We start from the raw sequence: 24,580 nt of genomic DNA on the forward strand, positions 1-24,580 counted from the left end.
CAAACATTTTGAGTCAAATTGAAACAGGTGATAGTGAGTCCACAACCGATTATACTGAGACAGAGAACCAGTTCGGAAATGCATATTTATTGATTATGGACATACACAGCGTACACCACTTAACAACAACGTAGCTCGCAGTAACTGTTCAACGCGATGACCGCAGTCTCAATGCACGTACTGCAACGGCGCATGCAGCTCTGCCAAACTCTCGCAAATATCCCGGGTGTCTGTTGTAAACACTGCGACAGACAGCTGGTGATACGCTGTGTACACAACTGACCACCAAACAGACATACTGTATACAACATAATTCACATCACGTCTGTCATGTGACGACAACATGCATCGCACCAGCGAATTAACCCGTTCCGCACGCACATCACTGGTGTCAGTTGTTCATTGCACCAGACAGCTTGTAATGTGTCCAAGATGAAGTGTGTTACTATGGTACAGTGCATGACTCATAATCAAAGACTGAATGCTACACGTCATGGGAGTTGGCAGACATGCATTTAAATTACGGTGCGGCAGGATGCATTGCCCCTAAAGCAGCACGAATGCACAGAGAACGCTTTCCCCAAAAGCGTCATCCTAATTGGAAGACGTTTATCTCCGAGGAAACCAACTTACGAGAAGCAGGGTCATTCACACCACTTAGAGCCGGCCAGGGTTTCCGCCAAAAACAGGTCCGAACACCAGAGGTTGAAGGAGATGATCTTGGACCGCGTGGCCGACAACCCAGCAATAAGCACCATCAACTTGCACTTGAAATGCACACTTCAAAGGATACAGTGTGGAGGATACTGTTGGAACAGGTAACTCACCCCTATCATCAAAAACGTGTGCAAACACTGTGACCATCGGATTTTCAGCTCCGCGCACACTTATGTCAATGGATTATCCATCGCAGAATTTCCTATAGTTTGTATTGTTCACGGTTGAGGCCTCATTCGAACGTCACGGTACTTTCAACTGCCATGTCTGGAGTGAGGACAGTTACCACACCATCCACATGGGTGGCCACCAGCACCAATTCTCTGTCAACGCATGGGCGGGCATTGTCCAAGACCACCTAATATGACATTTGTTGCCTCTGTTTGACTGATCCATGATATCTGGTGTTCCTGCGAGATGTGCTCCCACAATTCTACAGTTCTCCTCCGCGAAAGCATGTGGGTTCAACGCGACGATGCACCAGCTCACTTTGATGTTAATATGTCCGCAGCTCGTGGTCTAGTGGCTAGCGTTGCTGTCTCTGGATCACGACGTCCTGGGTTCGATTCCCGACCGGGTTGGGGATTTTCTATGCCCGGGGACTGAGTATTTGTGTTGTCCTCATCGTTTTGTCATCATCATCATTCGTGACATTGGCTAGATTGGACTGTGTAAAAATTGGGATTATGTACGGGCGCTGTTGACCGCGCGGTTGAGTGCCTCACAACCCAATCATCATCATCATCATCGATGTTAATATCGGCGAGCACTTGAACAACATGTACCCCATCGTCGGACTGGAACGGGAGGTCCTGTCCCATGGCCAGCGCGATCGCCGGATCTCAAACCCCTGGACTTTTTCCTCTGGGGCTACGTCAAGATGTTGGTATATGATACCACAGTGAAATGGATGAAGACCTGCATGCTAGCGTCCAAGCTGCCTTTCTCCTGGTACAACAGGCACGAGGGACCTCTGGGAGAGTGCAGTAAAACTTCATGTGTCGTTGTCATGCTGGCGGACGTCACTCTGAACAATTATTGTGAGTTATGTCGTTGTTATGTGGTGTATGCTGTGCGTGTCCGTAACATAAAAAATATGCATTTCCGACAATTGCTCTCCTATCCTAATACAATTGGTTGTCAACCCAGCATTATCTGTTTCAGTTTGACCCAAAAGCTTTGAGACTTTTCGGGGGGGGGGGGGGGGGGGGGGGGTCTCGGGCGTACGGGCGCTCAACGTCAGGGTTATCAGCTCACAGCCACCCTTTATGGACTGAATGTGCAAGGTCAAAAACTGGCACCCTCAGATTGAAATATCTTTGGGTAATAGCCTATATTTACGAAATATTTATTAGACTGTATTGTATATTACTTCTGACAACACCTTCATTGTGTTCATAATTTTGGGATTTATTTGGTACCATACGCACTTCATACATTTACTCGTGCTCATATTTGTGAGTGGGTTTAACATACACACCCAGTTCTCGTTTTCTGAACACACCAAATAGTCCTATTAGCATCTAAAACTGTGTGCCAGAACGAAACAGGGTCAGGAAGATTGGAATCGGCGAATGTTTCGCTGCTAGGTGAGAATTCAACCTGGAAGGACGACATTTACTGGAAAACGGGAGGATACACTAGTTTCCTGTGGCGTGACAGGCTCTGTGGGGGACTGTTTCCTTTCACAGATGTCATCAGAACTCATGCGTGTCTACTCACATCGCTTTGATTATAACACATATCTGATTGTTTTAGTGCAGTTGACGCATTGTGTCAAAACCATCTCACTTCAGCAGAGACAATCGAATACACGCTAAATGCTGTATTTTAATTAATACTAAATTAGTGTAGCCATATTAAATAATTACTGACATCATGATCCCTGTATTATATGAAGACTTCAATGCCACAGACAGCCTTATGCACAAAATGAAGATGAATCACGTGTATCAGCAATTCATTTTAAAAACAATTTATTTTAGACGAAAAGTACTTATTTCTACTTTCAGATGTCACACGTATTACCTGCAATATTCAAGCCCAGTTCAAACTGTTATAAAGCTTCATATCAAATCAAAAGAACTGCCATTTTGCGAGAGAGGACTTTTAAAATTGTGCTCTGTTAATTTAGGTTTTAATCTGGCCTCTAGCTAAAAACAACGTTAGTCAAAATGAGTTTTGAGACTTGATTGATTATGTATATAGTGACACCTTCAACCTGAACCGCTTCAGACAGAAGTTCGGCTTCTTGCTGAGCTCTCGAAAGGGCCAGGCTTGTGTCTGAAGTCCCTACCTACAGCTGCCTTTTGTTAAAGTTTGTAGACTGGCAACGTGTATGCAAGAGTGATGTTGATTTACGACATAAACGTGTAAAAAAACTGACAGCGTTTCATTCAGCTGTTGGTGTTTTTACATCAAATAACTGAACAAATTACATGTAGGGCGTCTGAGGACATTCAGCTAAGAATAACGATATCGAGCAAAAAATTTGTAAGCCATTACACTTTGAACAGTTAAAGAAGTGGAATGTTTTGATCAATCCAAAATTAGACGTTGGCAGAGTGTGGAGAGTTATATCCAGCGGAAATTCTGAAACCTGTAAGAACAGGATCATTTATGTTAGAACACGTGGGAAGGAAGATTTTGAGAAGCATATCAGGACTTCGAAGTACAGCTGGCCGTCAATACAGAAGACGAGCGAAACAAGACCTGCGTGCCCAGACAGAGAGAATCTCAGACACCATCAGAAAAACAGACGAGTGGAAGTTGGTACACCAGATAATGCAGTTTCTTGTAAGAGAACCAAAGTACGCTACAACGAAGAGGCACGACATGTCAGTACAGGCAACTGAGATTTACGTGACGGTTACATACAAACAAAAAATTGAGGCTCCTGTATATTTCCTGAACAGAATTATACATCATTTACACTAGAGTGGCCGGCCGCGGTGGTCTAGCGGTTCTGGCGCTGCAGTCCGGAACCGCGGGACTGCTATGGTTGCAGGTTCGAATCCTGCCTCGGGCATGGGTGTGTGTGATGTCCTTAGGTTAGTTAGGTTTAAGTAGTTCTAAGTTCTAGGGGACTTATGACCTAAGATGTTGAGTCCCATAGTGCTCAGAGCCATTTGAACCATTTTGAACACTAGAGTGGAGAAAGTTGTCAATTATGACAATGAGAAAATACTGGACAAGGATAGAGACCAGACCAGAAATGTGGTGTTCAGATGGCGAAAACAAAAGGAAGAATAATGTGCAGACGGACATTACTGCCCTTGTGGCGTTTGCCAGCTATTTCTCTATGTACCAATACACAGAAGGAACATATTTCCGCTTCCTCGCTGGACTTTCACCTGAGCTTTTACTTCTGTCCTGTTCAATCAACTAACGCATCAAAACATATGAGATTAACCGTCCATAAACTGACAAGGAGCTCTTCCAATCTACTAACCATCAAATAGAAAAGTACAACTATTAATTAGCCAAACACGTGGACACCTCCCCTTCTTCAACCTCATTAGGCGAGGACCCTATAAAGCCTCGATCCTACTAGCCTCACCTACAAGCATGGACCCTCCACAGACATCAAATTTCTCTTCCCCTTCACGACAATGTAGCCTGTTATTCGAATAACTCCATGATTTCTAATCCTGGTACGCTGCCGTATCCAGATCATCACATATTTTCAACGCTATACTTACAAATTTAACCAACCCTCACTTCTAGACTATGAAATAAGTTCTGACATCTACAGTATCAACCAAAACCCACTATTTGGCATCATTTCTCGAACGAAATCCTCTCATTTTCTCTTCTTCTGAGGACTTGTCCGACTCCCATCTATTCAGCACTATACGAGCGAAACCCTTCCATTTTCTTTTAGCTTTATCCATCTTTCTTTTATGCATAATTTTTCATCAGGTCTCTACGTGTCAGTCGTTGTCGCCCTGCATCCACGTTTGGCCATTTACACTGTGCAAAAGAATTATAGGGTCTCGTTTTTTAAACCCCGTCATTTTCCTCTACTGCAGCACACACGATTAAAATTTGGCTCAAGGGTCATTACAACCTTCCTCCGTAAAGTAGCAAACACGTGGTGCACTGTGACGTCACCCCCGAGCTCGGCTGCGCTTCATCAGCAACGTGTTGGCGCTGTTGACCCCTCCTCCAACGATATCGTGAGGCTGCAATTCCACCGAACCTCATCTGACACCTTTGGAGCGTAGCGCGACCGCAATTTATGCTCTGGTATACATGGTGGAACCACTAGGTACGCTTGAGAATGATTCGATGACATTTGAACGTGATCCGAAACAGCAAAGTGTGTTTATGCTTTTTTAACCCTCCTGTGCCGAGAGAGGGGGGAAGGCGTGCAACATTGACACATGTTCAAATGGCTCTGAGCACTATGGGACTCAACATCTTAGGTCATAAGTCCCCTAGAACTTAGAACTACTTAAACCTAACTAACCTAAGGACATGCCCGAGGCAGGATTCGAACCTGCGACCGTAGCAGTCCCGCGGTTCCGGACTGCAGCGCCAGAACCGCTAGACCACCGCGGCCGGCTACATTGACACATGCATGAATGAAACTGCAAAGGGTACCTCAAAACCTTCTTTTCAGCGACACCCTCACTGCCACTTGCACACCTTTTTGAGCACTTTAAAAAAAGTACCTGTGCAGAGACAAGTCTTGATAGCTTCCTAGGTCGATACCTCTTAGGTTCCATGCCCAAAACCTGGCGCTAGAGCGGCAGCGTAGTGAGTCGGCTGCAGGATGTGGAAGACGTTAACTGCCCACAGGCACCTAGGAATCGGTCAAGGGTTGTCTCTGTACACGTATATTTTTAAAGTTTTCGCCGAATGATTTTGAACGGTTTCTAGTGGCTCCATGCTGTATACCAGAATTTGTGGTCGCAGTACATTTGAAAGGAGTCACATAGTTGCATGGCGTGCATTCGAGCAGGAGGGCGTAATTTTGAGCACATTTTGTCATTTTTTCAAATAAAGATCGTAAAACTCCACTCCGACTTCTACTTTACCTCGCTGCCGCAAATACACTGGAAATGTTGCCCCCCCCCCCCCCCCAGATCTGCTACCATGAAGGCTCGGATGGCATGTTGTGTGCCTACCCTCACGGCGGCGCTCCATGCTGTTCAACGCAAAGCGCCACACGCTAATGGATGCTGACATGGTTGCTGTGTGAAATATGCTTGTTATGACCCACTCGACCAGCCCTCTCATTTTCTGCATTCATTTCAGATAGACCCTGTATTAATCTTTTCATTGGTTTATATACCGGAAGGTTGTTACTTCTACACCTTCTGTTTTGATAGCTCCTGCTAATTTACTTATTTCCAGTGGTGAAAAATACGTTATGAGGCACCGTTTCTGGACCGTTTACGAAACATTAAGTACTATAAATGGAATCAACTTACAGAGGCGCCCAAAACCTGATGACTACATTGTTAATTACACCGTCCTTTGCGTTGTACTAGCCACACTATGTATGAAGACGTGAGAGGGCGCGAATTCTATTCTGTTTTACGGTATTGTGTACAGTTGGTTATAGGAATACTGATTGCCAATAACAGAGCCCGATGACAGTGCGGCGGACCACCGACACCGGTCGTATTTCGTTAAATAGATACAGACACAAGGCTGATGGTGTTATCACTACTTCCCACAACAGGGCAGTCCATGTTATTTCACGCACAGTACTTGTCAACGCTTTCCGCTGAAGCTGCAACGTTGTACTGTTTCTTGTCGTATTTGAATAGAAAGATACGAACACGTCATAGCTTCTCATACACTGAAGAGCCAAAGAAACTGGTACACCTGACTAATATCGTGTAGGGCTTCCGCGAGCACGCACAAGTGCCGCAACACGACGTGGCATGGACTCAACTAATGTCTGAAGTAGTGCTGGAGGGAAGTGACACCATGAATCCTGCAGAGCTGTCCATAAATCCGTAAGAGTATGAAGGAGTGGAGATCTCTTCTGAACAGCAGGTTGCAAGGCATCCCAGATATGCTCAATAATGTTCATGTCTGGGAAGTTTGGTGGCCAGCGGAAGTGTTTAAACCCAGAAGAGTATTCCTGGAGCCACCTTGTAGCAATTCTGGACGTGTGGGGTGTTGCATTGTCCTGCTGGAACTGCTCAAATCCGTCGGAAAACACAATGGACATGAATGGATGCAGGTGATCAGACAGGATGCTTACGTACGTGTCACCTGTGAGATTCGTATCTAGACGTATCAGGGGTCCCAAATCACTCCAACTGCACACGCCACACACCACTACAGAGCCTCCACCAGCTTCGACAGTTCCCTGCAGACATGCAGGGTTCATGGATTCATGAGCTTGTCTCCATACTCTTACACGACCATCCACAACCAGGCAACATGTTTCCAGTCATCAACAGTCCAATGGCGGTGCTGACGGGGCCAGGCGAGGCGTAAAGCTTTGTGACGTGCAGGGGCCATATCGATGACGTTTCGTTGAATGGTTCGCACGCTGACACTTGTTGATAATGCAGCATTGGTATCTGCAGCAATTTACGGAAGGGTTGCTCTTCTGTCACGCTGAACGATTCTCTTCAGTCGTCGTTGGCCCCGCCCTTGCAGGAACATTTTCCGGCCGGAGCGATGTCGGAGATTTGATGTTTTACCGGATTCCTGATATTCACCCAAATGAACGTACGGGAAAATCCCCACTTCATCGCTACCTCAGAGATGCTGTGTCCTATCACTCGTGGACCGACTATAACACCACGTAAAAACTCCCTTAAATCTTGATAACCTGAAATTGTAGCATCAGTAACCGATCTAACAACTGCGCCAAACACTAGTTGTCGTATATAGGCGTTGCCGACCGCATCGCCGTATTCTGCCTGCTTACACACCTGTATTTGAATACGCATGCCTGTACCAGTTTCTCTGGCGCTTCAGAGTGTATTGATCAGCTGTTGTCTCACTATGCATCTGAGGTTGAGGATGGCTCGGCTCTGAGCACTATGGGACTCAACTGCTGAGGTCGTTAGTCCCCTAGAACTTAGAACTAGATAAACCTAACTAACCTAAGGACATCACAAACATCCAGGCCCGAGGCAGGATTCGAACCTGCGACCGTAGCGGTCTTGCGATTCCAGATTGCAGCGCCTTTAACCGCACGGCCACTTCGGCCGGCAGGTTGAGGATGGATATAGGAAAATTATACTGCACTACGTCGGTCGCTCACCAACAACTAAATCGTAGTCATGGTTGGATAGCGTATTATGTATGATAGAAGCAGATGTAACTTTACTAGCAGGCTGCTGCGGACGAGCGATCCTATGCACTTCCGTCCGGAACTGCGCTGCTGCGGTCGCAGGTTCGAATCCAGCCTCGGGTACGGATGTGTGTGACGTCCTTAGGTTAGTTAGGTTTAAGTAGTTCTAAGTGTTGGGGACTTATGACCGCAGATGTTAAGTCCGATAGTACTTAGAGCCATTTGAACCTTTATTTTTGTAATTTTGCTAGGTACTTGGAACTTTAGTTACGGCAACCAGTAAATAGGAGCAGTACCGGTAACGTGACAACAAGTATTTTTTGAGGAGTGCAGAGTACACATCACAGATATGGGCAAAAACGATTTGTTGCTGTATCTAATAGCTAAAGAAATCGTCCTTGGCTACTAAGTCTAACACCGAAAGAAATAGTTCGTGGCTACCATTTCGATTCCTTGAAATAAGATCCCCGCTTACGGAACGTTCCAGAGCAAACTTCCCAAGATAACCGTATTGTGTACGCTTCACTAAGTGGTTAGAGAAGAAGCGTCAGCATGACGAAGAGCACTTTGAGAAGACGTGACGTCTGTTTTCGGAAAAAACAGAAATCGGATTTATTTTTCGACTCTTTCGGAGTGACCAATCGTATACAGCGGAAAGCTGTTTGCTGCCAATGCGAGCCGGCTTGTCAAACAAAAAGCGGGCCGGCAGAAATAAAACGGTCCAGGAAGGGAAGGGGAGGAGTGGGGGAGGGGGAGACCCGCAGAAAGAGCGCGTTGTCAGCCGAGCGCCGGCAGCATTGTCTAACGGCCGTGCCGATGACCCGGGCGCGTGTTTGGCGACCAATGAGCGCCGCTTAGCGCCTCGGCCGAGGCCCGGCGCGAAAGCAGCAGCCGACTGGGCGCAGCCCGTGGGCGCAGCTCGCTGCTTGCGTCCGCCGCATCCGACAGTAGTGGCAACCCATCTGGGACGGTGCCAGCACAGAGGGAAGAGTGTACGGTTTTCTGCCAGGCATTAGGGAGTGTGTGCGGCTCTATACTGCTTGTGTCTCTATAGTTCGGGAAAAGTGTTCAGTCCCGAGTCTTATTCCGTCAAAAACAAAAGGTCTTAGACAACAGCCAACAGTGAGTTAAAGTGACGCAGTATTTTCTGCGGCACCACCGCCCTGTTGAGTACACCACAATGTACAATACTAGCCATTAAAATTGCTACACCACGAGGATGACGTGCTACAGACGTGAAATTTAACCGACAGGAAGCAAATGATTAGCTTTTCACAGCATTCACACAAGGTTGGCGCCGGTGGCGACACCTACATCGTGCTGACATGAGGAAAGTTTCCAACCGATTTCTCATACACAAACAGCAGTTAACCGGCGTTGCCTGGTGAAACGCTGTTGGGATGCCTCGTGTAAGGAGGAGAAATGCCTACCATCACGTTTCCGACTTTGATAAAGGTCGAATTGTAGCCTATCGCGATTGCGGTTTATCGTATCGCGACATTGCTGTTCGCGTTGGTCGAGATCCAATGACTGTTAGCAGAATATGGAATCGGTGGGTTCAGGAGGGTAATACGGAACGCCGTGCTGGATCCCAACGGTCTCGTATCACTAGCAGTCCAGATGACAGGCATCTTATCCGCACGGCTGTAACGGATCGTGCAGCCACGTCTCGATCCCTGAGTCAACAGATTGGGACGTTTGCAAGAGAACAACCATCTGCACGAACAGTTCGACGACGTTTGCAGCAGCATGGACTATCAGCTCGGAGACCACCCTTGACGCTTCATCACAGACAGGAGCGCCTGCGATTGTGTACTCAACGACGAACCTGGGTGCACGAATGGCAAAACGTCATTTTTTCGGATGAATCCAGTTTCTGTCTACAGCATCATGATGGTCGCATCCGTGTTTGGCGACATCGCGGTAAACGCACATTGGAACCATGTATTCGTCATCGCCATACTGGCGTATCACCCGGCGTGATGGTACTGGGTGCCATTGGTTACACGTCTCGGTCACCTCTTGTTCGCGTTGACGGCACTTTGAACAGTGGACGTTACATTTCAGATGTGTTACGACCCGTGGCTCTACCCTCCATTCGATCCCTGCGAAACCCTACATTTCAGCAGGATAATGCACGACCGCATGTTGCAGGTCCTGTACGGGCCTTTCCGGATACAGGAAATGTTCGACTGCTGCCCTGGCTAGCACATTCTCCAGATCTCTCAGCAATTAAAAACATCTGGTCAATGGTGGGCGAGCAACCGGCTGGTCACAATACGCCAGTCACTACTCCTGATGAACTGTGGTATCGTGTTGAAGCTGCATGGGCAGCTGTACACGGCATCCAAGCCCTGTTTGACTCAATGCCGAAGCGAATCAAGGCCGTTATTACGGCCAGAGGTGATTGTTCTGGGCACTGATTTCCCAGGATCTATGCACCCAAATTGCGTGAAAGTGTAATCACATGTCAGTTCTAGTATAATATATAATGAATACCCGTTTATCATCTGCATTTCTTCTTGGAGTAGCAATTTTAATGGCCAGTAGTGTATTTATTTCACTTTTTGTAACAATCTGCCTGTATGCCTGCACGGCCACGGCCTCGTCACGCCAGTTCGCGACAGACTGGCAGGAGAGAGTAAAGCGCCGCCTACCTGTCAGCTCGTCGGCGTCGACGTGCCTGAGGACGAGCACGGCGACGGTGCAGACGGCGGGCAGCCCCCAGCCCGCCAGGTGGAACAGCGACGACTGCTGCTGCACGCGCTCCGCCGACCAGCCGCCGCCCGCCGACAGGAACCACGACAGGCACAGCACCACCCACCTGCCGGCACACCGCTGCCATCACCACCCACTACTGTACACACGGCCACGAGCCCAGCAACAAGGGGCTGCGGACGTGCCGGCAAACAGCCATGAGTTCAACTCGCAGAAATCAGCACAACACACACACACACACACACACACCTGAAAACTCAACTCCACTTACCCACTACAACAAGAAAATCTATGCCACCACACACTTGCCTCAACACAGTAACAGTGACGTGCCAACACAGAAATGCAAATCAGCAATACACAGGCCTCTTAAATTCAGTATTCATCCCCACGGACTTAGTAGCCCGTACTCTGCTGCAATTCATTGCCAACCACGAGGCTCCAATTCGACGTAAGCAACTCTCGTGTTCGAACTGAAGGCTCAGTTTCATCACGGAGTGGATCTGCTCATGCTCGCAAATTTATTTACAAAATTACTGAGTTGTACGGAAGTTCAGAAGTGGGCTTTGTTCTCTGAAATTGACCACTAAAGTCCCAGTGAGCTTACATGTGGAGTAGGGAAGCCTCCTACTAAATCCTATCTTTCGTTGTGTGAGTGACCAGTGTGAACGAGGTATGTGTGATCTTGATAAATAGTAGCCAGTATTTTAGCAGACTTGCCCCAGACGTGTCGGTCCAGTTGAAAATGGTTCAAATGGCTCTGAGCACTATGGGACTTAACATCTGAGGTCATCAGTCCCCTAGAACTTAGAACTACTTAAACCTAACTAACCTAAGGACATCACACACATCCATGCCCGAGGCAGGATTCGAACCTGCGACCGTAGCAGTCGGACAGTTGTTGCGCTGCATAATGTACCGAGTGTCATGCGCCAGCATTGCAAGTAACTTATGTTTTAACTTGATATCTTTGTGTGTGTTACTTTTAATGATGAAATAAATGTTAATTCTTGCTAAATTCGTTCCTATTACATCCACAGCCCCATTCCACTTCCTAGTCAGGATCCTTAAAACCAGTCTGTTTGCACCACCCCTTAATAATGTTTCAACGAAATTTATCATGATTATCGTACATCCAATATATGGATTGGTATCTTATTAAATCATCAAATGATCTGTGAGGTGGCTCCTTTTCAGCTGTTTAATTCATTAAGATTTAAATAAATCTGTTCCACTAATCAGAAATTTTGTGTTTCGTATTTGTTCGAGGCATGCGAACGTAGGCCGTACCTGCATAGCCATTCTTGGGATTTAGAAAATCAGAAAAGATATACTTTGCGAAGCTGATCCCACCAATACCTTACTCTAGTAAAAGACGAAAGGTTAGCATTCAATAGTGTTTTGGCGCATCAGTGTGTGTTAGAAATGAACGTCGTCAGTGTCCAGGCAAATGAAAAATGAACAAAAAATTGGCATTTATGCCGAAGGGGGTGTGTATTTGAAGGCAAGGGTATGCGCCGTCCTTTCCCACTGCGGCTCGTCGCTCAGTATCGACTTTGGGTGGAAGCAGCAGGAGAAGCCCGTTTGCTGTCGCCAGAAATGCCTGCCCACAGCTGGCGCCTGCTTGGCGCCACTCCTACCTGCTGCCAGCTTTCTCCCACGATCGGTAACTTGGCAGCTTAAAGAACTCGACTGAGAACCACTCTTGCGCACACTTTCGCTTCAAATGGTAACAGCATATAAAGCTTCGGTGACAAATACGTCCAACACGAGGTGCTTCTGAACTGAAAACGCTTATGAGATGACGAGTTAATAGGGCGGCAGAAGTGCTGTTCCTGTGCTACACGCGTTGTACTCGCCACTAACAACCACCATGACAGGACGCCATCAGACAGCAGGTGTCAGAGTATAGAGTACGTGCTTGTTTCAGAGTAGACTTTGTCTGTTGCAAGCTGCATGGTCACACGTCCGACTGCCTGAGAAGCGTAAAATAGCGGGAAGTGAGGCATTTTAGAAAGTAGAAGAACTAACAGAACTCGTTACACTCGACGGCGCACGCTCAACGAAAGCAGAATCGAGTAAAACAGGAGCTCTATCACTTTAAGAAGTAGGTAAAAGATTCATCAGATATGATCAGCAACTCTCTGACGATGGCGTTTTCTACAGGACAGCACCTGCTACTGCACGTACTTGTCGCTTAGGAGGGATCCTCGATCCTAATTTACAAAAAATATGTTTATTTTCAAACTGTCGATCGCTGTTCTGTTATCTCATAATGAACGGTTTCTGGCAGAATGGGAGATCTTTAAATCTGTTAAAAGCATAAAAATAAACGACAACTGTATCCTAATCCAGTGTTTATAATATTAAAGAGCTAAAAAACCTATAGTTACAACTCAAACGTTCTCTTACTCGTAGTTACAAATTAACCAGTCTTAACGGAAACACTAAAATAACTGATGATGGTGGAAGTACAGAGGATATAAAATGTAAACTGGCAGTGGGAAGGAAAGCGTTTGTGAAGAAGAGAAATTTGTTAACGTCAAGTATAGATTTAAATGTCAGGAAGTCGTTTCTGAAAGTACTTGTATGGAGTGTAGCCATGTATGGAAGTGAAACATGGACGATAAATAGTTTGGACAAGAAGAGAATAGAAGCTTTTGAAATGTGGTGCTACAGAAGAATGCTGAAGATTAGATGGGTAGATCACATAACTAATGAGGAGGTATTGAATAGGATTGGGGAGAAGAGAAATTTGTGGCACAACTTGACTAGTAGAAGGGACCGGTTGGTATGACATGTTCTGAGGCATCAGGTGATCACAAATTTAGTATTGGAGGGCAGCGTGGAGCGTAAAAATCGTAGAGGGAGACCAAGAGATGAATACAGTAAACAGATTCAGAAGGATGTAGGTTGCAGTAGTTACTGGGAGATGAAGCAGCTTGCACAGGATAGAGTAGCATGGAGAGCTGCATCAAACCAGTCTCAGGACTGAAGACAACAACAACAACAACAACAACGGAAACACTATCGCTTTCACCATCGTTAGACCAGGATTTGGAATAAATTTCCAGTTGCTGATATGACTGTCAGTTCTCTTTAAAACTGCATAATTACAAGATTATGCTGTCAACAAAGAGAAAGAACCTGATAGTATCCGGATACAACATTATTGATGAACATCTCGTGTGTATCGTATTACGTATGTATTTACGGATGGTGAAAGAATTACATGCAACATTACATCGTACTAATTACAAAGAGGTATGTCATAAACGTGCTATTTACCCTCTATACTTAATGAATCAATTTTTGAACTAAAATTATTCCACACATCTCTGACTAACTGATGGTAATAACAAAATATTCTCGGGGAAGTTCTTTTACCACAAAACGACAGCACATAAACCAATGCCTTGCGCTTTGGGACGCCGTTCTTCCCACGCACACAATTCCCGAATGGAACTGGAATGTCAGAAATACCTTCCGCCACAACGCGATGTGGCTTATGGGGAATAGATGTAGATGTACATGCAGAAACCAATACCATTCAGTTTAGAATGAATTAGTGTGTTCTTACTACTCCTTACCTTCCTCAGTAATATAAACGAATTGTGACCATTATCATTTACTATGCTGTGCTTTATGATCTGTTGTAAGCCATTTCGTACTTTTTATATCCTTATATGCTGGCACCCTCCATGAACCATGGACCTTGCCGTTGGTGGGGAGGCTTGCGTGCCTCAACGATACAGATAGCCGTACCGTAGGTGCAACCACAACGGAGGGGTATCTGTTGAGAGGCCAGACAAACGTGTGGTTCCTGAAGAGGGGCAGCAGCCTTTTCAGTAGTTGCAAGGGCAACAGTCTGGATGATTGACTGATCTGGCCTTGTAACAATAACCAAAACGGCCTTGCTGTGCTGGTACTGCGAACGGCTGAAACCAAGGGGAAACTACGGCCGTAATTTTTCCCGAGGGCATGCAGCTTTACTGTTTGATTAAATGATGATGGCGTCCTCTTGGATAAAATATTCCGGAGGTAAAATAGTCCCCCATTCGGATCTCCGGGCGGGGACTACTCAAGAGGACGTTGTTATCAGGAAAAAGAAAACTGGCGTTCTACGGATCGGAGTGTGGAATGTCAGATCCCTTAATCGGGCAGGTAGGTTAGAAAATTTAAAAAGGGAAATGGATAGGTTAAAGTTAGATATAGTGAGAATTAGTGAAGTTCGGTGGCAGGAGGAACAAGACTTCTGGTCAGGTGAATACAGGGTTATAAATACAAAATCAAATAGGGGTAATGCAGGAGTAGGTTTAATAATGAACAAAAAAAAATAGGTGTACGGGTAACCTACTACAAACAGCATAGTGAACACATTATTGTGGCCAAGATAGACACGAAGCCCACACCTACTACAGTAGTACAAGTTTATATGCCAACTAGCTCTGCAGATGACGAAGAAATTTATGAAATGTATGATGAGATAAAAGAAATTATTCAGGTAGTGAAGGGAGACGAAAATTTAATAGTCATGGGTGATTGGAATTCATCAGTAGGAAAAGGGAGAGAAGGAAACATAGTAGGTGAATATGGATTGGGGCTAAGAAATGAAAGAGGAAGCCGCCTGGTAGAATTTTGCGCAGAGCATAACTTAATCATAGCTAATACTTGGTTCAAGAATCATAAAAGAAGGTTGTATACATGGAAGAACCCTGGAGATACTAAAAAGTATCAGATAGATTATATAATGGTAAGACAGAGATTTGGGAACCAGGTTTTAAATTGTAAGACATTTCCAGGAGCAGATGTGGACTCTGACCACAATCTATTGGTTATGAACTGTAGATTAAAACTGAAGAAACTGCAAAAAGGTGGGAATTTAAGGAGATGGGACCTGGATAAACTAAAAGAACCATAGATTGTTCAGAGTTTCAGGGAGAGCATAAGGGAACAATTCACAGGAATGGGGGAAAGAAATACAGCAGAAGAAGAATGGGTAGCTTTGAGAGATGAAATAGTGAAGGCAGCAGAGGATCAAATAGGTAAAAAGACGAGGGCTAGTAGAAACCTTTGGGTAACAGAAGAAATATTGAATTTAATTGATGAAAGGAGAAAATATAAAAATGCAGTAAATGAAGCAGGCAAAATGGAATACAAACGTCTCAAAAATGATATCGACAGGAAGTGCAAAATGGCTAAGCAGGGATGGCTAGAGAACAAATGTAAGGATGTAGAGGCTTATCTCACTAGGGGTAAGATAGATACTGCCTACAGGAAAATTAAAGAGACCTTTGGAGAAAAGAGAACCACTTGTAAGAATATCAAGAGCTTTGATGGAAACCCAGTTCTAAGCAAAGAAGGGAAAGCAGAAAGGTGGAAGGAGTATATAGAGGGCCTATACAAGGGCGATGTACTTGAGGACAATATTATGGAAATGGAAGAGGATGTAGATGAAGATGAAATGGGACATATGATATTGCGTGAAGAGTTTGACAGAGCACAGATAGACCTGAGTCGAAACAAGGCCCCCGGAGTAGACAACATTCCATTAGAATTACTGACGGTTTTGGGAGAGCCAGTCCTGACAAAACTCTACCATCTGGTGAGCAAGATGTATGAGACAGGCGAAATACCCTCAGACTTCAAGAAGAATATAGTAATTCCAATCCCAAAGAAAGCAGGTGTTGACAGATGTGAAAATTACCGAACTATCAGTTTAATAAGTCACAGCTGCAAAATACTAACGCGAATTCCTTACAGACGAATGGAAAAACTGGTAGAAGCCGATCTCGGGGAAGATCAGTTTGGATTCCGTAGAAATGTTGGAACACATGAGGCAATACTGACCCTACGACTTATCTTAGAAGAAAGATTAAGGAAAGGCAAACCTACGTTGTAGACTTAGAGAAAGCTTTTGACAATGTTGATTGGAATATTCTCTTTCAAATTCTGAAGGTGGCAGGGGTAAAATACAGAGAGCGAAAGGCTATTTACAATTTGTACAGAAAGCAGATGGCAGTTATAAAAGTCGAGGGGTATGAAAGGGAAGCAATGGTTGGGAAGGGAGTGAGACAGGGTTGTAGCCTATCCCCGATGTTATTCAGTCTGTATATTGAGCAAGCAATAAAGGAAACAAAAGAAAAGTTCGGAGTAGGTATTAAAATCCATGGAAAAGAAATAAAAACTTTGAGGTTTGCCGATGACATTGTAATTCTGTCAGAGACAGCAAAGGACTTGGAAGAACAGTTAAACGGAATGGACAGTGTCTTGAAAGGAGGGTATAAGATGAACATCAACAAAAGCAAAACAAGGATAATGGAATGTAGTCGAATTAAGTCGGGTGATGCTGAGGGAATTACATTAGGAAATGAGACACTTAAAGTAGTAAAGGAGTTTTGCTATTTGGGGAGCAAAATAACTGATGATGGTCGAAGTAGAGAGGATATAAAATGTAGACTGGCAATGGCAAGGAAAGCGTTTCTTAAGAAGAGAAATTTGTTAACATCAAGTATTGATTTGGAGTGTAGCCATGTATGGAAGTGAAACGTGGACGATAAATAGCTTACACAAGAAGAGAATAGAAGCTTTCGAAATATTGTGCTACAGAAGAATGTTGAAGATTAGATGGGTTGATCACGTAACTAATGAGGAGGTATTGAATAGAATTGGGGAGAAGAGGAATTTGTGGCACAACGTGACTAGAAGAATGGATCGGTTGGTAGGACATGATCTGAGACATCGAGGGATCACCAATTTAGTATTGGATGGCAGCGTGGAGGGTAAAAATCGTAGAGGGAGACCAAGAGATGAATACACTAAACAGATTCAGAAGGATGTAGGTTGCAGTAGGTACTGGGAGATGAAGAAGCTTGCACAGCATAGAGTAGCGTGGAGAGCTGCATCAAACCAGTCTCAGGACTGAAGACCACAACAACATATGCTGGCACTATGGTGTATACGTCAAACGAAAGTTTGAAAAATAAGGCGGGCATGAGAGGAAGATGAAGCTAATTGAAGATATCGTGCTGGCGTGAGCCGTCGTGCGATCGGCTCCCCAATGCTGCTTTCGCATGACTTGATTTGCTTCTAGAGCATCATGGGTGTCCGGACGTGCGAAGAATTATAGACTGGTAGGTGCATTTAAGGGACAGTGCGTGTACGGTGTGAGAAATACTAACTACCACAATAAATCTTATCATTTGGAGGATCTATGTTGTGACTTCTATAAAATTCACGCTAGTCCTCTCCGAGAACTCGTTTGTAGTTCGCAGACATCATTTGCAGCCTGTAATGGCCGCGGGAGCGCGCTACGGTCGCACTCGTATGATAACGTCGCGCCATACGTACGAGTACATCGTGAATAAGCAGGATCAATCCCAAGCAGCATGGGTCTGTCTTGCAGCATCCTTCACTGGATGCCTGAGTGACCGTCCGTTTTTAGGTTTTCCGTAGTATCCTAAATAACTAGGATGGTTCCTTGTTTCTCATTATCTGCATCTACATCTACATGGTTACTCTGCAATTCACACTTAAGTGCCTGGCAGAGGGTTCATCGAACCATTTTCATACTACTTCTCTACCCTTCCACTCTCGAATGCCGCATGGAAAAAAGGGACACCAAAATCTTTCCGTTCGAGCTCTGATATCTCTTATTGTATTATGATGATCATTTCTCCCTACGTAGATGGGTGTCAACAAAATATTTTCGCCTTCGGAAGAGAAAGTTGGTGATTAAAATTTCGTAAATACACTCCTGGAAATGGAAAAAAGAACACATTGACACCGGTGTGTCAGACCCACCATACTTGCTCCGGACACTGCGAGAGGGCTGTACAAGCAATGATCACACGCACGGCACAGCGGACACACCAGGAACCGCGGTGTTGGCCGTCGAATGGCGCTAGCTGCGCAGCATTTGTGCACCGCCGCCGTCAGTGTAGCCAGTTTGCCGTGGCATACGGAGCTCCATCGCAGTCTTTAACACTGGTAGCATGCCGCGACAGCGTGGACGTGAACCGTATGTGCAGTTGACGGACTTTGAGCGAGGGCGTATAGTGGGCATGCGGGAGGCCGGGTGGACGTACCGCCGAATTGCTCAACACGTGGGGCGTGACGTCTCCACAGTACATCGATGTTGTCGCCAGTGGTCGGCGGAAGGTGCACGTGCCTGTCGACCTGGGACCGGACCGCAGCGACGCACGGATGCACGCCAAGACCGTAGGATCCTACGCAGTGCCGTAGGGGACCGCACCGCCACTTCCCAGCAAATTATGGACACTGTTGCTCCTGGGGTATCGGCGAGGACCATTCGCAACCGTCTCCATGAAGCTGGGCTACGGTCCCGCACACCGTTAGGCCGTCTTCCGCTCACGCCCCAACATCGTGCAGCCCGCCTCCAGTGGTGTCGCGACAGGCGTGAATGGAGGGACGAATGGAGACGTGTCGTCTTCAGTGATGAGAGTCGCTTCTGCCTTGGTGCCAATGATGGTCGTATGCGTGTTTGGCGCCGTGCAGGTGAGCGCCACAATCAGGACTGCATACGACCGAGGCACACAGGGCCAACACCCGGCATCATGGTGTGGGGAGCGATCTCCTACACTGGCCGTACACCACTGGTGATCGTCGAGGGGACACTGAATAGTGCACGGTACATCCAAACCGTCATCGAACCCATCGTTCTACCATTCCTAGACCGGCAAGGGAACTTGCTGTTCCAACAGGACAATGCACGTCCGCATGTATCCCGTGCCACCCAACGTGCTCTAGAAGGTGTAAGTCAACTACCCTGGCCAGCAAGATCTCCGGATCTGTCCCCCATTGAGCATGTTTTGGACTGGATGAAGCGTCGTCTCACGCGGTCTGCACGTCCAGCACGAACGCTGGTCCAACTGAGGCGCCAGGTGGAAATGGCATGGCAAGCCGTTCCACAGGACTACATCCAGCATCTCTACGATCGTCTCCATGGGAGAATAGCAGCCTGCATTGCTGCGAAAGGTGGATATACAATGTACTAGTGCCGACATTGTGCATGCTCTGTTGCCTGTGTCTATGTGCCTGTGGTTCTGTCAGTGTGATCATGTGATGTATCTGACCCCAGGAATGTGTCAATAAAGTTTCCCCTTCCTGGGACAATGAATTCACGGTGTTCTTATTTCAATTTCCAGGAGTGTAGATCTCGCTGCAAAGAAAACCGCCTTTGTTTCAGTGACTGCCACCCCAATTCGCGAATCATATCAGTGACACTCTCACCTCTGTTGCGCGATAACACGAAACGAGCTGCTCTTCTTTGCACTTTATCGATGTCCTCCGTCAATCCTACCAGGTAAGGATCCCACACCGCGCAGCAGTATTCCAGCAGAGGACGGACAAGTGTAATGTGGGTTTGTCGTATCTTCTAAGTGTTCTGCCAACAAAGCGCAGTCTTTGTTTCGCCTTCCCCACAATATTATCTATTTGTTATTTCCCATTTGTTGCTTGTAATTGTAATTCCTAGGTATTTAGTCGAATTGACAGCCCTTAGATTTGTGCAATTTATCGTATACCCAAAATTAATCGGATTTTTTTTTTTTGCTACCCATGTGGATGACCTCGTACTTTTCTTTGTTTAGTGCCAATTGCCACTTTTCGCACCGTACAGAAATTCTCTCTAAATCATTTTGTAATTGGAATTGATCGTCTGATGATTTTACAAAGACGGTAAATTACAGCGTCATCTGCAAACAATCTAAGGGGGCTGCTCAGATTATCACCTACATCAGTTATGTAAATCAGGAACAGCAGAGGGCCTATGACACTACCTTGCGGAACGCCAGATATCACTTCTGTTCTACTCGATGATTTACCGTCTATCACTACGATGTGACTTCTCTGAGAGGAAATCACGAATCCACTCACACTATTTGATTAATAGTCGCTTGTGAGGAACGGTATCAAAAGTCTTCTGGAAATCTAGGAATATGGAATCGATCTGAGATTTCTTGTCGACAGCACTCATTACTTCATGGAAATAAAGAGATAGCTGTGTAGCACAAGAACGATATTTTCTGAATCCATGTTGGTTATGTATCAATAAGTCATTTTCTTGAAGGTGATTCATAATGTGCGAGTACAGTATATGCTCCAAAATCCTACTACAAATTGAGGCCAGTGATACGGGTCTGTAATTCGATGGGTTACTCCTATTTCCTTTCTTGAATATTGGTGTGACCTGCGCTACTTTACAGTCTTTAGGAACAAGCCTTTCGTCAAGTGAGCGGTTATATCCCAAATCAAACATGTGTCCCATGTTTAATAAACTGGTAGTCTTCCTGCTTTCCTCGGTATTTCCGTCGCTTCCTTAAGTCACTTCAGTACAGCGCTTGCATGGCTCCTTCAGGGAGACTGCATCAGCTTGTACGTCCATTTCTGTCGAGCGGTGCTCGTGTTCCCTGTCTCTGGTGACGCGGACGTAGACGGGACGTGAAGCAGCAGACCCGGCTGCGAACGCGAGTCGTGGGACGGAGCGGAAGGGGGCATCAGTCGGCGCCGAAATTAATCTCCCACCGGACGGAAAGCAAAACAGTTTTTCCCCCCCTCTGGTCCGCCACGGGCGACAAAAAAACGGGTCGCGTTTGGCGCCAGTCCGGGACAGACAGAGACGGGAATGTGTGGCGTGCCTCGCAGGCGCCATGGGCTCTGGGGAAAGCGCAGGCTGCGTGGGAATCGGCGCTCCGTGCCACCTGCTGTTGCCGTGGCGACCGCGAAAACACGGCCAGCGTGAGACGAACGAGAGAGATTACTCTTTCAGATCTCGTCCTTGCACGCATTCCGTGATCGTCTCAGTTCTTCTCGCCACAGAGAAGCAAACCTCCAATGCCCTCGAATCATAGAGTTAAGTACCGGGTGGTTATGATCAAACTGGCGGTATTCTGAGTCCTGCAGTGCGGGCTGTATTCATCGCACGATGCTGAAAACATCGTAGGTGTGGTGTCACCGCCAGACACCACACTTGCTAGGTGGTAGCTTTTAAATCGGCCGCGGTCCGCTAGTATACGACGGACCCGCGTGTCGCTACTGTCAGTAATTGCAGACCGAGCGCCACCACACGGCAGGTCTGGAGAGACGTACGAGCACTCAGCCCCAGTTGTACAGCCGACGTTGCTAGCCATGGTTCACTGAGAATTACGCTCTCATTTGCCGAGACGATAGTTAACATAGCCTTCAGCTACAGTTGCTACGACCTAGCAAGGCGCCGTATTCAATTGCTATAATACTTCTGTATCATCAAGAGCAATGTTCTACAAATGTGGATTAAAGTTAAGTATTCCAGAAGCTACGTACTTTTCTTTATAGCATTCATTACGTATCCTGTTTCTGACCTCACGCCAGACTGCTTTGAGTTTAACGCGTGCATTTTGGCCTTCTCTAGCTATACAACAGTAGGTATGCTCATTAATCGGTGCGCTCGCGTAGTATCCTGAAAAATCGTAATTCCACTTTCTGCCACCAGGTGAAAATATGGCGCTGTAAGCAGTTAGAATGTGGTGTGAGTGTAAAGGGGAGGAACGACCACACACATGATAACGGTGGTTCTGACACGTTTATTAGGATATGGTCACAAGTTACTACAGGCGTTCAGTATGGCCTCTCGACTCATCAACGTTCTGCATCCGTAGTACAGCATGGACGACAGTTGCTCGCAGCATATCCGGTATACTATCCTTAAAATCAGGAGGAGTCAGAATACGTCGCTGATAGACACGATCTGTCAGATATTCCCACAATCAGAAGTCACATGGAGTAAATCGGTAGTCTGGAAGGCCACACTTTTGAAATTGCCTAGAGATCATGCAGACGTTATCGAAGGTTTCTCGACGAAGACCCTTCCCCTGACAAGCAGCATGTCGTGTCACCCCATCTTCCATGAAAATAGTGGTGTGGACACAACTGCGTTTTCTTAAAAGCTGTATGAAGTGTTGAACAAGGAAATCCTTATAGTGTGTAGATATCACTATGCCCCTAACAGGCACGCGAGGTGTCCTCTCCTCGAAGAAAAACGAACCAAGAATGAAAGAGTTTGTCAAATCACATCATAAAGTCACATAAGCTATGGTTGAGGAGGGAGTGAAGTAGGGTCGTAACATATCCTCCATGTCGTTCACTCTTCACGATGAACAAGCATTAAAGGAACCTAAACACATTTGTGAAAAGAACTAAATTTAAGAGAGACGAACAAAATGAGGTTTGAGGTGTGCTGATGACACAGTGATTGTATCAGCGAAGCCAGAGAACTTGGAACATCAATTGCACGCAATCGCTTGAAGACACGCTGTAAGATGAACATCAACAAAAGTTACGCAGGGACAACGAAGTGTAGTCGAATGAAACCAGATGATGGAAAGGGAATTAAATTAGAAAATGAGATGAGTTTTGGTAAATGGCGAGGAAATAACTGACCACGCCCGAAGTAGAAAGGATATAAAATGGAGTCTGGCAGCAGCATAAAAATCATTTCTAAAAGAGGTAAATACTTTAACAAGTAATACAAATCTAAATGATGGTTAAGTTTTCTGTGAATGTACTTGTGTGGTATGTTGTCTTATTTGAAAGTGAAATGTGAACGATAAATAATACAGGAAATAAGAGAATAGAAGCTTATGAAATTGGGTGTTAAAGACGTATGCTGAAGATTTGCTCAGTGCATCGAGTAATGGGGCGCAGTGGTTAATGCATTTGTCTTACATTCTGGAATTTGAAGTTTTAAATCGGCGTCCGGGCATCCTTGATTTTACTTTAATTGCTAAAGGTAAATTCCGGGATGATTCCTCTGAAATGAGCGTGGCAGATTACCTTCTCCAGCCTTCCTTAATCGGAGCTTGTATTCCGTCACTAAAGACCTCGTCGTCGACGGGACCTTAAACCCTAACCTTCATTCCTTCCTTGAACAAGAGCAACTTTTCAAAACGCATAACGTCCACGGTTGGACAAATGTGAGTCTGATATGAAATCGTGTCTTTCTGACCAGCATTACATACTCCTACCATCAAATATCGCTAAAACCCGTTTTAAAACATTGAAGAAGAACTCTGAAGAGAAGCAAATGCAACAAGTACAATTTTGTTCTCAAGTATGAATGCATCAAACTGCATAAAGTTCATAAATTTATTTTATTTTCTTTCATTAAACAATGTTAACTACAATGTAATGTACTGGAGTTTTCAACTTACCAACTGCGTCCAGCTGGTAATTGTTTTCACCATTATAACACTTTTCTGCATCTTTTTCTCATTCTGACTTTCAGAAATACGGAAGTCAGATGTAAAAACTTTGTACTGTTAAGATGGAGTGTATAATAGAGAAGGGATGCGCATTTTCGATTAATTTTCAACCTTCGTAGTCAGTAGAGAATCTCCAGTGCATGTGACTGAGGCGCCTCACTCCTTCCCATTTCGAGGACACACCTTTTTTATCTGCCGATCGAGGTTTTGGTCAAGTATAAAAAAACGTAAAATTTCAGAAATACTGAATCGGAATACATACCGGTAATTTTATTCAGAAGGGGGATTTTGGGGAAAGATTGTGAAATATTTAATTACAAGGACCTAAGAAAAAGTCTGAAGCCTGTAAAAGGGATCGGGTGATCTGAAAATGATTTACTTGAAGAAATGCGTTGCAGGCGGAAGTGTAATTGATGTGAAAATCAAAACTCATCACAAGCACTTTTTGATGATCCTTCAAAGTGCTTTTTGCCATTAGGCAACAGTGCATACAGCCATAGCAAAGTAGAAAACAGAGCGAAAGTGTCATCTTCTGACAGGATTAAACAAGAAAAGAAGGATGATGTACAAAAACTGCTACATCTCAGATTAGGGAAAAAAATGGAGAGAAAATGAA

General features: G+C 45.4%; 1 protein-coding gene across 1 annotated transcript in view; it reads right to left on the minus strand.

Moving 5' to 3' along the window:
* LOC126161233 (frizzled-9-like) overlaps window positions 1-24,580 on the minus strand; it is a 384,093-nt gene that overhangs the window by 40,987 nt on the left and 318,526 nt on the right. The window contains exon 3 of the mRNA XM_049916975.1: window positions 10,645-10,811. Coding sequence (XP_049772932.1) covers window positions 10,645-10,811 — 167 coding nt within the window. The remainder of the gene's footprint in view (window positions 1-10,644; window positions 10,812-24,580) is intronic.

The sequence above is a fragment of the Schistocerca cancellata genome, chromosome 2 (genome assembly GCF_023864275.1).
Source record: "Schistocerca cancellata isolate TAMUIC-IGC-003103 chromosome 2, iqSchCanc2.1, whole genome shotgun sequence".
NCBI lineage: Eukaryota > Metazoa > Arthropoda > Insecta > Orthoptera > Acrididae > Schistocerca > Schistocerca cancellata.